The 16,270-nt window shown below is 34.4% G+C and overlaps 2 protein-coding genes across 3 annotated transcripts; one reads left to right on the top strand and one right to left on the bottom strand.

Annotated features, from left to right (window-relative positions):
• Window positions 1–295: 295 nt before the first annotated feature.
• On the bottom strand, window positions 296–15,437 carry LOC116773715 (uncharacterized). Its single transcript, XM_032666223.2, has 10 exons — window positions 15,285–15,437; window positions 9,972–10,099; window positions 8,399–8,554; window positions 7,937–8,074; window positions 7,554–7,694; window positions 2,709–2,817; window positions 2,204–2,337; window positions 1,700–1,826; window positions 1,319–1,411; window positions 296–1,084 (listed from the first exon to the last, which is right to left on the bottom strand). The coding sequence occupies exons 1-10, from the start codon at window positions 15,312–15,314 to the stop codon at window positions 983–985; spliced, it is 1,158 nt and encodes a 385-aa protein (XP_032522114.1). The 5' UTR covers window positions 15,315–15,437; the 3' UTR covers window positions 296–982.
• Window positions 2,908–7,009, top strand: LOC116773719 (nicotinamide riboside kinase 2). Of its 2 annotated transcripts, XM_032666229.2 has the most exons (7): window positions 2,908–3,064; window positions 3,128–3,187; window positions 3,443–3,576; window positions 4,649–4,899; window positions 5,377–6,114; window positions 6,236–6,362; window positions 6,508–7,009. In XM_032666229.2, exons 5-7 carry the CDS (start codon window positions 5,741–5,743, stop codon window positions 6,613–6,615), a joined length of 609 nt encoding a protein of 202 aa, XP_032522120.2. In that variant the 5' UTR covers window positions 2,908–3,064; window positions 3,128–3,187; window positions 3,443–3,576; window positions 4,649–4,899; window positions 5,377–5,740; the 3' UTR covers window positions 6,616–7,009. The 2 variants fall into 2 exon arrangements, with proteins under 2 accessions (XP_032522120.2, XP_061384685.1); XM_061528701.1 differs by lacking the exons at window positions 2,908–3,064; window positions 3,128–3,187 and adding an exon at window positions 3,233–3,362.
• Window positions 15,438–16,270: the final 833 nt, after the last annotated feature.

The following is a 16,270-nucleotide window of genomic DNA, read 5'->3' as shown; positions in this document are numbered from 1 at the left end:
ACATATAGTTTGGAGGGAAAAAAAAATTTCCTTTTCCTTAAAAAGTGTATCAATTTACAATAAATATTTCATTTGCAATATTTTTTAAACTCTGTTGTACGGATGCTCTAAAATTTAAAATATAAAACTGCTCACAAAATAATTGACATTCAAAACATTCTTTATTACAAAAACATTTCACTTACCTAGGTGAAATTTAATAATTTAAAAATCTATAGGACATAAAATATTTTATCAATAATATTTTGTTGTGATGAGGATAAGGTTTCAGCGATGTCTTAAATAAAAAAACAAATACTTTATAGTGCTATATATTAAAAACAGTAAATTTATTGCCTACCTATATCTAATATACACTAATAAAAATAAATGCAAATTCAGTTGAGAAGTTATTGCAGTACATTTATTATATATTATACAGTAAAGAGTTTTTATAATTATTTTTTGCTATTATCTGTATTGCGTTTAGTTTATGCATCTAAGTGATATTTTCTTATATTTAATTTAAACTACCATTGATACTTGATTCATACAGATCCAGCCACACTAACCGTTATACAATAAATAATAACATTATCTTAATAAATGTTGCTAAGACCATATAACAACAATAAGTATGTCAATAATATTTTCAATCTGTATTTCGACTTATAATTATTTTAAATAAAATATTTTACTAACGCAGTCTTAAAGTCGCAAAAGCTTAGCACCAAATTATATAAAATATTAAATTATTGTTCTCCCATAAACAGATTTTCTATGTACAGTATTTTTACAAATTTTGTTCTTAATAAGAACATGTACAAATAAAAGTTCCGATTACTTATCAATTTTATAAATACTTCCTCACTAATACCAAAGTTTAATCTATTAAATGGAAAATGTATAAAGAATTGTAATTCGATTTAAAAATGTTCATGTCCAATGACATAATTGGTACAATAAATTAAGTGTAGTGAGAAACGAATGTATTTTAATGTGTCTAGAGCTCGTGTCGGTTGCGTCTCACGTATCGCGCGAAGTAATCCGGACGCCAACATTTACACGAACCAGGAACAAGAAACCAATCGTAGTACAGACGTACCTGAAATTATTACACGTTTCATTCATGAACGATTTAGTTGGGCTTATTACCAAACATTAAGTAAGGTTTTTACATATAAACTAAATTCAGTTTAGTGGTCAATTTTGAAAGTTTCTTTTTCTGTCATACTCTTAAATAATATAAGCTAAACTTTATTTATACTGAGAAAATTGGGAAAATCTCTAAAGGTATGAGGACTGCTGGTCATGAAAGTATCAGTGTTAATCTTCAAACCTGATAGCATCCAAGAGCGTCGTGTCCGTCGCAGTGCTGAGGTTTTTCTGAACTACTTTCACTTTCCTGCTTTGGAGGAAACTGATTGTATTCCTGTAATAACAAAATATGTTTTTAGAATATATATTGTAAAGTAGAATCTTATTTATAATACCTAACTACGTTATTGCAAATATGAATAAAAACAACAGGACTATTTAATTTGAGTCATATCACAGAAGAAAACAGTTAGATGTTGTAGGAGGACTGTCTCCCGCAGTGTGTCAACTAGGCTGAATGTTAAATATTCGTTTTATATGAGTGTAACCTAACATAAACGATTTTGCGGAATATGTTGTAGAAATTTTGCATGAACGAGTTCTATTAACAAGATTAAGTTACCGGTCGGTTGGCGTGTGTTGTGTGAGAGTCTGATGGTGGATAGTGAAGTTCCGCAACCAACAGCGACAACCATCGAGGAGACGACAGACAGCCGCCCTCCAGGTAGTGACAACGAGACTGCATACATCTGGAAAGATATTACAAGCCAAGCTAAATAAACATATAACACAATATATGTATTCAAATTTAACATGCAAGTAGTCTACATAAACAACTTTTGTATCGTCTATGTGTTGCTTTCTACAAAATTATTCAGGGTCGGTGGCACCTAACGACCCTTTTTTTTAATCATATTACAATACCTTTGTAATTAGAATGCGTAATAATTATAAGTGACTTTCACTTTAAACTTAAGTGAAAACATTAACAGTTGGATATTAATGTGGTCGTGAATATTTTTCATTTATATTTAATTTATGAACTAGAAACGATAGTATTAGTAACGTTTTTTGACCGTTTATTACGAATTTATATATTTTTTCTTGCGTGATATGAGGGACATACCTTGTTACTTCAACAGTTTGGGTGAAATATCCTTCATATGGTATCTGTACGACATACCGCCATACTCCTTGATAGTTTCTAGCAAACACTGGAGTTGCGTATTCAACTCTTGCTGGACAGGGAGTTGGCGGACCCTGAATCAAAATAAAATAATCAATTAACAATTATTAATCTCAATTTAAAACACTGTTAAATGACAAATATTGCCTTAAAATAATAATGATTGTATGATAATCATTCATAATGGGAAAATCCTGAGAGGAGATATTTGTTCCAGAATTATTCCGATAGAGTCACATTGATAGAATCACCGCACATGAGATTAGATTGATATTTTGATGCATATAATTTAATTTAAGCGTTATCTTTATCACAAACCAAAGAACAAAAAATGTATTTCATATATATTGAGTAAGTCATGTGTGGGTTTTGGCCGTCTATTCATGTAATTCATCTATTTCCAATATTTTAAACAAGTAATAAAATATCATATCCATATACTGACCTCGTATCTATGGGGAGGTGGATGTGAAGAGTGAGGCGTTACTCCAGGATCCTCTCTGCGCTCGGGACCCGCACTATCACCATTAATAGCTCGATATAACATGCAAAACCTGAATTAATAAGAAAACATCTTTTAGTAATTATCGACATAAAAATAAATGGATGAAATAACCAAACGCAACAATGACGTTTATAAATGACTTCCGAGTATTGACAATTGTTGACATTAGTGGAGAGTTTTGAGGTTATTGTAGTTGTTTTGAAAAATTAACTTAAATGTATTAATTAATTTCATTCACCAATGAAATAAAATGTCTTCAGAGTTAGTGCACACGGCGCAATTCGTAGATCAACAAGGTAAGTTGTCAGTTTTCTGGTAGCTTCATTGTGTTTATGATTTCAACGTATTGTTTTTTATAGAAGGCAAAACCAAATCAAACAAGCGCCGTTTCGATTCAAGTCCGGGCGTCAGAGGCCAAGGTATGTCGTTTTTATATATATTACGTCATTATCTCTATACATAAATCCTATACGATTATTTTTTCATAAGTTATGTTCGATAATTCAAGACGTGTTTTAACAGTTATAATCTAAAAAAATTTTACGACTTCACTCTGTTGTTGAAATATTTCATGTTTAATTTAATCAGAAAATAGTTAGCTTTCCTTAAAATGAATAAAAAACTTTATTTATCAAATTATGACTTGTGATTTATAGTTGCTATTAAAATTTCAGTTCCCTGTGACACACCAAAGCAAAGATACAAGAAACAGAAGATCACTTCTTCGTCTTCTGAAGAATCAGACAGAGGCACTAAGAAACTGCTCGGTCTAGCAAATTCTACCACCATAAGCTCTATACTTGATAAGGTATGTATTATACATACATGATAAAACATATAATTTTATTTCATATAAACACAGAGCCATATTAAAGTGTTATCTCCACTTCCTGCTTTATATGTTTTCAGAATTATGATATCAATTACATGAATATTCTTTGTAATGTTTTCATAGTGTCCGTTATCTGTGTAACTGTTAATATATTTCATTGTGTGTGCGTCCCATGCTTACGACCAATATACATTATATGCTACAACAGAGATTATTATTTGACAGTGAAAACTCCTTATGTGTGTCACAATGTTTGTATTTTTAATCAGTTCCTTTAGTTGTTTTGGCTTTGATCAAGCATATGTGGCTTATTTATGATAACACACACACACTCATACACATATATATATATATGTAATGTTAGTGTGTAGATTAATTGAAATTATAAAGTAAGCAAGCCCTTATGAGATATAATATAATTTTATAACAATAATTGATAGCCTCATAAAACACGATAAGACGAACTATACAAAGGATTATATAGTTATAATTGACCTTCAGTGTTGTGTGATGCTATTTGTCACCTCTATAAGAGATACAGGACCATCGGTCTGACAAGTGCTGAACGTGAGGAGCTCCTCATGTCCTCCTCAGGATAATAATACTCAATGTGTTTATTCGTTCTGATATCCTCATGAAAATGATACATTTTTAAAACATTCTGAATTGAATTTATTTTGGTTGTAGGAATAAAAATACAATGACAGCTTTCACTTTAGGACTTAATTTATAACAGAAAAATGTCATTGCAATATTATTTTCAGCAAATATAATATAAATGAGCTCGTATTTAAGAAAGGCATTTATATATTTATACACAGTTTATAGAAGGCTTTAAAGGAATTGAAAAACTGAAAATATATGATAATGTCTGTCTGTTAGTAATCCGAAGCTCTGGTTCCTTAAAGTCTTTTTTATACCAAAATATACTAAAAATACTAAGGCTTTATATATTTCACACATGTCTGAAGTTCGATTACTTTTGTACATCACTATTCAGTATGACCATTCATTTTGTCTTTATGTTTGTACATTGTTTATGTTTCAGATCATCGAGAGAGCGATCAAAGGAAAGCCGGAGAAAAAGATTGAAGTGAAAATAGATGAACACAAGTATATAATATTCCCTAAGGAATCTTAACAGCAGCCGAGGAGTTCCGCCCGTTCCTAGCATACTTAGTAGTGATGTCTTTATGGACGTATCCGACGCTGGTTTAGGGAAGCTTGTTCTGACTGCAGCCCTCGTGTTATATGTAATTTTCATATTTTGGGTCAACTCGTATCCCTTCATTGACGACGGTGAGTGCGCCAGCACACGTGTGTCTCATAGTTAATGTCGGTTTTCATATGTAGCTATTCCTACGCTATAATTTAAGCATGTCGCAATCTGTTAAGGTTACTGGAAAAGTACAATTGTTTACCTTTTCAATCGTTTGTTGGCGGAGAACTAAGTTTTTGTAACAAATAGTTTAGATAAATACGAATTCCGTGTATTTTTGTGATATTATGGGAATAAAAAGTTTAAAGCGTGGCAGCGAGGAAATATGTGAAATTGGAGGTTAAGGGACAGTAATGAATGGACGAAGCAGTGTCAACATGTCAGTCCGAAGAATGGTTTCACCGAGGAATACGGGACAATATTAAGGCTTTCTCGTTGTATGGTTATATAATATACAAAGAGAATTTCGATAACCGGCATCATTTTTGTGAAACAATTTAATATATTTGCATATCCAACGAGACATGAAAAATTTTGTAAACAAACTTTCTTTTCAGATTTGTGGATATATCAGCATATACCGGATCCAAAGTGGGTGTTAGTGTTCTGCGCTCTCTGGGGCTCGTTGTTTGTAGGAGGTCTCATGCTGTTCACCTTCTACCACGTGTACCCTCACTTATAAAGACTGACCTCCACAAACATCCACAACAGCAGTCAACACACCCCCGACCAAGCCAGTGCCTGTGTCATGTGCATAAAGCCTTACGTTGGGTTAAAGCATATTCATTCGTAGGACATTTAGAGAATAAGAAGAGTTGGGGATGTCCCCGCCCGCCGTCCAACACTGACCCCTATAATAAACTAAGCGTATATATAATTTTAAGACTTCTGTGCAGTACGAGCGCGAACAGAGACTCGATCATGGCTAGCGAGTGGATCGTGATAGGCATCTCCGGTGTCACGTGCGGGGGGAAGACGACCCTCGCGGACAAGTTGAAGGAGGCTCTGCATCCGGTGTACGTGTTCCACCAGGACAGGTACTTCTACAGCGACGACAGTCCCAAGCACGTGCGCTGCGAGGGCTTGGATCACAACAACTACGACATACTGAGCGCGCTCGACATGGACGCCATGTACCGAGATGTGATCGGCACTATGCGAGGGGCGGAGCGCGCCCACAGCCAGGGTGGGCGGGCGGCGCCCGGGAAGTTACACGTGCCCGGGAAGAAGTTCCTCGTCATAGAGGGATTCACCGTGCTCAACTACACGCCCCTCATGGACATATGTGACTACAGGTATATATTTGTTTATGTTGTTATGAGAAGGCTGGCAGACGAGCACGCGGCGCACTCGATGGGACGATGGGAGGCTCCGTGTCGTGGCTAGTCGAGTGACCTCGTGCTCTCTCACCGCCAGGTACTACTTGGTTCTGGAGTACGGCGAGTGTTTCTCTCGGCGCGCGCTCCGCCTGTACGAGCCGCCCGACGTCGCCGGCTACTTCGAGACCTGCGTGTGGCCGGAACACCTCAAGTACAGGGCCCAGGTACTACGATATCCCTTGTCATATATAACACTCTGCACAGTGACAGTATTATGGTGAGAGATACTTGTTGTTTCTGATTTATGTTTTCCAATAACAATATTCTATATCGCCTGGCACCCACTGTATATATTTTTTTCATATACAGATAGAGCGTGACCCGCGCGTCACGATCCTAGAGGGCGCTGGCTCCGACCCATTCTACGTAGTGATGGCCGACTTGAAGAGAGGCGGAGCGAGGGAGATAGAGAATTAAATGAAATATAGACCTAATTATGAAAAGTTATTAAGCGAATTAAATATACCGATGGGAAAATATATCGTTTTGTTTCACTTGCACAAAGCTCACTACAGTACAGCTCCACCTCGTCTCGGCGCTGGCTCGAGCTTGTATCGCACACTACACGCGACACTCACGTTTTTTCGTTCGTGGACGTTCCTACGTTATAGTAGTGACGTGGGTTATCAAATGAGAAACGTCAAACGGCTCGTGTGTAGTGCGGCGGTGAAGACTAGCGACGAACACACTAGAAGCATATGCGATATGTTTGTATTACTTTAGGATATATAAAAAAAATCATCATTTTTTTAAATATTTTTTCTATGTTTTTGTAAATTTGGAATAAATGCTAATGAAATTCTAAGTTAAACGGTGTTTTATTTAACTGTATAATGTTTTTGTTATATAGTTAATGTTTAAATTCTTAAACGAATTCTTTTCCTTCCGACTTAAAAACGACACAATTACGAGACTTATTTGTATTAAGTACTATTTTGTGATTAAAAATGTAAATATTTTAGTACATATCATTTGTAGATCTCCAAAAATTTTATTAATTCGCATTATTTTTCGTCGGATTATTTATTCAAACATAGTTCTTTCCGTGATTTTTATTATGGCTTTATCACGACAGCTGACACTGACAGCTCACGGCATTGACATTATTTTATTAAAAAATGAGATCTAAGATTTTCGCGAGTACTTATTGAAATAAAACTATTATTTTTCGAATTTACTACGCGTTTATAATAATTTTTAACAACAACGTGATTCATCTCGTCTGTCCGTGACCAGGGTTGCTGCAAAGTCACCGAAACGTCGGGAGTATGTTAAAAATAATGATATATATGTCGTGTATCTATATTTTGTGTCCACGTCGCGTGTGTGTGTTGTGTGTGTGTTCGTCTACTTACACTCCACCTCCGTCACAGAACTTGCGACTCTCCCGAGGCTGGTCGTCATCAGGGAGGGCGGAGTCTGCGGAGCGATGTTCAGCTCGGAGAGAACTGGCAGGAACCTCAGCCGACACGGAGCGCTTCATACGATCCTCTAGACTGAGAAAACGATCAGATATGTGACCGTCGATAAAACTGAACTATTATAATTTGCTGGATTGCTACAATATAAAACAAATTTACCAACTTTAATCGATACAGATGCCGTTTGTTGTACCAAACCATTGAATTGTTTTCGCGTTTAATGCCTCACCAGAGAATAGCATTAAAAACTTTAATGACACAAAATAATGCTTAGAATTACTTACTCTACATAAGTGAAGTACAAATGTGTGACTCACCTGTTATGGTTAACCTCTGTGAGTTGTTCCGGGGTGAGTTGCTGAGAGACATGCGCCACCCGGGGCAGGGCGTCATCAGCTCTGAGAACCGGTAGGGTGCGGGACAGGAAACGCAGAGTGTGGTTACGAATTAACTCACTGGAACATTCACCTCATATGATAAGTCTGAGCACGACGATGATTCTTTATCTTATATATATGCACTTGATATCGTCTGGATACAACCACAGATTAATATACACCTACCTGCGTTAAATTTATTTAAAAATTCTTTGTAGTTTAATAAGCAACACGGCTTGAAAGTTACATTTTGTAAAGAAATCACGTGACACAGACTACAGATAGTGCAGTCAGTTGGTTAAGTATACATTGTTAATTTGCCTCTAAGCCTCATTCTAAAGGCAGATAAAGTCGCGGGCATATCTATCTAATCAAAATCGATTTTTAAACTGGAATACTCACAAGGGATAAGGCTCCCCATTAGGACTCTGTCCCATAGGATTCCTGGGGATGACTCCTCTGTTAAGGTCTCCGCAAAGGTTGTTGGCGCTCACGTGGGCGCGGTCGCTCACAGCCGCACATTCTGACGACACTTGTTGATATGGAGGAGGGCGGACCCTGGATCAAAACGGCCACGAGATAACAAAAAGTACGAAAACAAATTGGACTCGTCACCAGCTCTCGATGGAAGTGCATTGAAAGCAGCAACGACGAATCTTACTCAATGACTGAATATAATAACTCTATTGTTTATTCTTCTTTTTTCTCTCTTCTTCTTTTTCATGTTTCCCAATCTTTCTTCTGATTATATTAGATTAGTACATTTGGATTTGGTTCCACTCCTCTATGACTTAAACCGTAATAAATTTTCCCACTAGCATGAACATAGAAGTAGGAGCTGTATCAATGTGTTTGATTTGATAAAACATTTGAATTAGAATGAAATACTTATTAAAAACAAATTAAATTCATGAAAGCCTCACCTCACCTCACCTCACGCTTGTTCTATTCTTAAAAGAAACAGAATATCTGTAGACGCGGTGTTTAGAAGCTCTTTCTTAAGTTACGATTAAGTAAAACGTTGGGTAAAGTTTAATAATCAACGGCTGGTGTTGAATGTAGTATAGTCAGTGAAAGTGAGGCGAGATGCACAACTTGACTGGAGAAATAAACAAAACGAGTGAGAGCAGAACACACCCGAGGACTTGTTACTGGAGACTGGACTTTGAACGTTGACGGTCAGATAATAATAAACTGTTTATAGTTACCCCTTACGATGCATTATCATAAATTATATGTTACTTATCACTACACAGTATAAAACAAAGTCGCTTTCTCTGTCCCTGTATCCCTATGAATGATTAAATCTTTAAAACTAAGTAGGTACGCAACGGATTTTTAATGCGGTTTTTTAAATAGATGGAGTGATTGAAGAGGAAGGTCTATATGGATTTTAACATCCATTAAATATTGAAGAAATACTGTTATTTTTGAGGTTTCTAATGTGATGTCGAAAATAATTACATTTTATCCGCTTTCATTGCAAACGCTGGCTGAAGCCTACGAGATTGATCAAAATAATGTACTAAGTATTTCACACATACAAAGGTATATAGTCTATACTAACCGTTGGTATATGTCTATCTCTTATGGATATCCAACAACAACATTTTTTTGTCATTAACTTTTTACGACAAATACTTGCCAATTTTCGAAGCGATGTTAACCAACACAGCATTAATCCTTATCCAGTGAAATATTTTTAATACATTGTTGATTTAATATAGATCTATAAGGCCTTTTACAGCATATGATTTGAGTTTTATACCAGGCGGGCCGCTACGTTTTTATATACAACGTTCACAGTTTTTCTGCAGTGTGTTTAGTATCAGCATTGCACCCGTGCGAAGCCGGGGCGGGTCGCTAGTAATAAAATAAGTCAATATATTTATCAGGGCTTATTTGCTACAATTGAAGTTTAACCAAATTAATTATAGGTTATATATATTATATATTCGGTTATTTCTGTTTGTACCTTGGAGGCGTCGCGTTAGGGGACTCGACGAAGGCGTAGTATCCTTCCGGCGGTTCCTCGGACTCCGCTTGATTGTTATCTGGCGAAGGCTCCACTGCTGGCTCCGAGACACATAGTGACAATAACGCCTGGAAGAAAACAACATCAATCTATAATTAAAAAGAAACTTCTTGGTCAAAATAAAAACAAACTAGTTGTTGATACTGAACTGAACGCATCAACTAAGGTATATTTGTACCTACATATATAACCGTTCTAAATACCAGTATTAAATGTACTCTCTCCCGCGGACGGACGTGCAATCTAGTTAAATCAATATTAATGTTGTATATGAAACTGTAAATCTCGTTTTCGCTATCTGGATGGAGATATTATTGACCATATAAGATCAAAAACGGCGCCTAACGACTGTCAGTGGCATTTGTATCTTATTCCTTAGCTATAAGGTTTTAATTCTAACGAACGGCTGGTGGACCGTTAGCGACCTGCATACTTGGACGTTTTTATTCACGTCAAAGATAAAATCAGCTCATTTATTCCTAGTTTGTTTGTTAACTTTGCATTAAAACGCCTCGTCTAGGGTTAGATATGAACAGAGCTCTTGTTTTTGCCGCGTTCAGAGGTCAACAATACCTGCCACGGGAGTCATTACACACCACACGCTCAGGCCGAGTAGGTACATGATAATTTAACACTTCATGGTGTTAGTTGGAACGAGTCAAGAGTGAAACCAGAAGCGGGGAGACTTGTCCGTTTATCTGATGAGTGAATTTTCTCTTTATTTTTGTTTATATCGTAAAAAGACACGTGAACGGCGAAGGCACTTTCATATGAAAGTCAAATTAAATTTTATGATCTAATAAAAGTTAAAATTTAACCTTCCCGCAGTTTTATTGTGAACGAACATGAAAGCTTTAGGTTAAAACTGGATTTGGGAGATTTAATGATCTTTCCGTATCAATTAATGTTTCTCTTACACGAGATAGATTATAAAACCTGGAAGAATTCTGTCAAGAGCGGCCATTGAGAATTGTTTTCTGAAAACATACGTTTAATGTGAAAAATATTGATATATCCAATATTCATGTACCCAATTTTTCTCGCAATCATCCTTGTAAGGAACTCGAAACAAAACGTCGGTATTAAAATGATCATTTTATCCTTCAATTTAAAAGTTATTAAGTTTATAACGAGTCCTGTCAATGATAAAATACCTTTAATAAGCTATAAAATCCTGTAAACCTTTATTAAGTGCAGTAACTTCACTTAAACTGAAGGTTTAATGTCCAGACTTTCTAGATATAATTGTCAATTTCTATCTTTGGTGATAAAACCTCAGACGAGTAATGTGAAAGATTTCCCTTTTTAAAACTTGTAGGCTCAATATGAGTAGTACCAACTTCTATTCTTGTATTTGCGTTATGTTTGTTCGGCTATGTGTGTTAGTGTCAGTTCGCCGTGAAACGCAGCATTTTTAAAGTAATTTGTTCCAGACTGCTGCCAGTGATGTGAGTGATGAAACACCTTGATCATATTCTGAGCACCGTAATACAACTCGTAATCATAGAAAATTACCGCAATCTGGGTCGACGACGCTGAATTTTGACAAGATTGTACGCGTCGCAATGACATATCTGATTCTTCGGACGATTTTAACTATTTTTTTTTCCTTGTTTTCTGTTTTTCTTGCCCAAATATCCTCTAACATATATTAAAGAGTAATTTTTCGTGAAAACAGTATCGTCATACGTAAAATGTAGTACAAGTATTCATTCATAATAACAGAGAGAGAAACTCGACTGTACGACTTTAGATCCGTTAGCGAGGCACATACAGAGCGGAACTGGGGCTGTCTACGAACAGACATATACTATACATATATTAATTAATCATGTTATGGTACACATTTACATTAACTATAGGGACTTTGAGACCTATTCCATTATTTTGAACGATTAAGACCGCTTTTAAAAGTTTTTATTAAGGCTACAGCTTAAAGTTAAATAAAACTTGTTTAGCTTAAGCAAGTACTTAGTGCTTGACAGGAAATATTATAATTTTAATGTTCTCATTTTTATTTGATAACAAAGTATTCGTACTTAGAAATCAAAGTACGAAAGACCTGACTGTTGTAAGATAATTATAGAAACTGATTAGGAAAAGCCTTTCATTCAATATGTTTCTTAAAACTATTTTCTTTTCATTGACAACAGATTACCAACAATAGTTCATAAGGTCTTTATATATTATATCACATTTATATTCTGTATTATTTAGTTTTAAACTATTCCGTATAAGTTTTCTTAGTTGTGTTATAACCCTATCTAAATCGCAGTTAACGCGTCTTTGGAAGTAGGTCGCTGTGTATACACACAGTTCAAACCAACATTCACGGTCTCTTCACAGTATAATATTTTCCTCGATCTGTTAACTTTAATATAAAATCAATTCCGTGTAGTCCCGTCAGGTTTCTAGCCGGTATTTTTAAATATTCATGAATTTTAATATTATTTTAATTCAAACATCGCATATTTCATTTTTCTTATGAAACGTGTCATAGTGAGTTAAATATTATGAGGTCACCGTACTGCGATCTACAAAATATTATATAGCGTAATGTTTCTGCTGTTATCTTTATGATCGAGGTTCACTCTCAGATATATTCTAAGTGTAAGACATTCTTGTACCGTGATAGTAACCTGAAAACCTAATTTAGGAAATAATAAACATGGCCAGGCCCTGTGGGTCTGTCAGTCCATCGGTCTCTCGGTCCCCCGTCCTCTGGTCCGTTAGACCGGTCGACCTTCACCCAATAAGGTCGTCGACCCCACATTCCTTATCAACCGTTGTCATTATGGATTCAATAGTTGTATAGTATGTGCTAATTTGTTTATTGTTGACACGAATACGTTCCACAACTGTTGTTTCTGAATGATTTTTACATTAACATGGTTGAGTTAACTCCATAAAGAGATTTGACGAGTGTCCTAGTCATCATCCCAACAAGGACTTATAAGAGTACCAAGCCCTCACACAAATATACTTTACACTATAATAGATTTGCTATGATTAAAAATATTTATATAGGTACCTTAGTAAGAAATAATGCATAAATTATAATAAATATATAATAAAAGAAAATATAATTATGATTATTTATTAAATGTTAATAAAAACAATATTTCAAGCGTTATTTTATTTTTTTAAGGAACATAAAACCTACTTCGACAAAACGGCGCGGCGGTAATTTGGAATAACGACGTCTTCGAAACAAAAAAAAAACAATGAATGTAATTTTTTATTTGAAAGTGTTGACGTCACAAATTTTGTTCAAACTCGTGAAAGTGTAACGGAACATAACCTTCCCTCTTTGAATGTTAAATTATATTTTTTACTGCATTATTCTAAAGTAGTAATAAGATTTAGAGAGAAACAAAAAATAAATTTCCAATTGCCTTACGAACGAATGAGATGTACCTACGCCATTTATCTTATTAAAACGTTAACATTTTTAAACGTAATTATTTAAAAAGCCAAATGTCATTTTCATTTTTATTTTGTATCTTTTCATTCTTAGCAGATATGAAGTAATTTATAAAGATATGTGTTTATTATTGAATATTTGAAACGCTATAAAAATTAAGTTGTCTTCATTTAAATGATTTTTTTTTCTATTGCTTCCACGATTTTTTACTAGTTTTGGCCCGTGCTGTCTCAATTATGATTATAATTTCTAAATATACGTCCACGTGTTTAGTTTAAATCATTATTGTAGTAATGTTCCAGTAGGCAGACCAGGTCGAGACTTCTTATCCAATATTCATTACTAACGGGACGTGACACGGCGCGGGACATGGATCAACACTAGTCAAGAAACAATTGTGAAGACCACAATAAGTCTAGATTAGAGAGCAACCTAAATAAATATATATTATATAGTTATTATATAAAACAACTTAAAATAGAACTGTGTCCAATATGAACAGCGAAATTGTTCTCGTAAACATGTTGTGTAGACAATGCCTTATAGGGCAATTGGAATCGTTTCAATAGAAAACTGTTTGTTTCTTATTTTGAAATACATTCTTGAAGGCTTTCACCCATTGTGATATGCTAATGTGCGTCTTATTGGCATAACAGGAGAGAAGATAATGACTAGTGAATTGGAACTACATTTTAAATTATACTTATGAGTTATCGAGAGCATCACGCGAGCGAAGGTGTTGTATCAATTATAACTGTATATTAACACAAGTGTGCGTCACAATACATACGAGGCGTTTCGAGTTTTTAAATAATAACGTTAATACCATAATGAGTGAAGATTTAAGAACGGAAAACTGCTAACGCGCCGTATGTGGTGTGACCACGCCGACTCGGATTAAGCACGCTGGTGTTTCTTTATACGCACAAGAATGGCCAGCGGCTTCGCTCGTTCATCCATATTAATGTTATGTGTTTGAACATTTTCTCTCTCAATTTTTTGGTCATGTAATATTTTTAATATTCTCCCGGAAATTTCAAATACATATTCCTGGTCTGTAAAATATTCTGTGTGTTTTCCTACATACTTAAATATAATCCATTGAAATTCTAATTTAAACTCGCATAGCTTTTCCAAATATTACCCCAGAAAGTCCACTAACTAAACAAAGTTACATAATGTTGTGATAGCCTATACAATCTAACAACATTTATTTACATACGAATATAATATTTTTAATTTTTAAAAGCTATTATATATATATATATATATATATATATATATATATATATATATATATATATATATATATATATATATATATAGAGAGAGAGAGAGAGAGAGAGAGAAAAGCATTCAAAATAAAGATATTAAATTATTCTCAACTTTAATTCATTCTCAAACAGGCTCCTTATAAATAAATTAAGAACAACCATATCTAACTAAGCTCACGCAGGACATATTTACTCTCAAAGTTACCCTTAGTTCATGTTATAGAAGTATGTATTGACGTTCTTATATTTCTTTTTTGTTCTTACAATGAGTCTTTTATTCCTTTTTTTTGTAATTATCAATTTTTAAACTTTCTTTGTTAGTAGTTTTCATTCCTTAATCAATAATAATGACGGATATCCTATGATATAAGAATTTGATTTAAACTACTTAAAGGATAATCCATTCTTAAAATGTTCTGCATAATATATATGCCTTCATATGTAGAAATAAATAAAGTATGACATAAAAAACCCTCAATGAAAATAATGTAAATATAATTTAGTTAAATTTTAAATACAACATTGTTTTCTTTATTACAAGACAACAATACTCACAAAATAAACGAGGTACAGGAAGGCGGACATTTCTCCAAGCTCACTATCACACGCGGAGCACCTTTATATTTATTATATATAAATGTTTGTTTGTCTGAACGTGGGAGCTTCGAGCTCGGATGGTTGATCACGACTGACTGGTGGCGAGAGTACAGAGAGGTTAGGTAGGCCTTTTACTAAAACACTTGTTGGTTGAAAACGACAGAACGTACAAACACGCATATATGTGAATATATTAGCGTATATAATAATGATATCGAAGTACACGCGTAGAGCTTGATAGTATTGTTATTATTTAAATTAGGAAATTTAGATGAAAATGTCATTTAAACGAGGAAGACTCGAACCTACAACCTTCACGCTAGAGCCAGTTGCTTATACCAAATGAGCCATAGACCTGTAGCGTCCCACGGCGGTATATTGCTTATTTATAATAGTACGAAGTATTGTAATATTTAGATTTACCAGATATAGTTTCGGAATTATCGTAAGTTGTGTTCAATAATTTTGTTTAACTAATTTTGTATCAGTTTATTCAAAGATTATTTATACTGGAAAATTAATTACAATATTTAGAAAGTAATTGATGTGTTCAAATTTCAATACATATATATAAAATAATATTAATTTCATGAAGATAAAGGTTTAAGAAGCCACAAATAATTTTCTTAGTTTCATTGCCTTTATTATATTATTCTTACTTCCATAGCATAACCCAACAGAGAGATGCACGGCTCCGTCCTCAGTCGAGACACTCCTCATTTAACTGTAACTCTTAAACTAATCGTTTTCAAACGTATCATAAGATATTTAATGTTTAATGATTTCAATCTAGATTTTTTTCCAAATAAAAACCATCTTTTGAAAAATCTTAGAATTCAGTTGGTGCTACTAAAATTACAATACTACGTACATGGTAACTCACATCACATTCTACGTTACAGGAATAAGACTAGCGAGATTGGATCGTTATTGAATAATGAACT

This window comes from Danaus plexippus, assembly GCF_018135715.1.
Source record: "Danaus plexippus chromosome 22 unlocalized genomic scaffold, MEX_DaPlex mxdp_27, whole genome shotgun sequence".
Classification (NCBI taxonomy): Eukaryota; Metazoa; Arthropoda; class Insecta; order Lepidoptera; family Nymphalidae; genus Danaus; species Danaus plexippus.
This window is presented reverse-complemented; position numbering and strand designations above follow the sequence as displayed.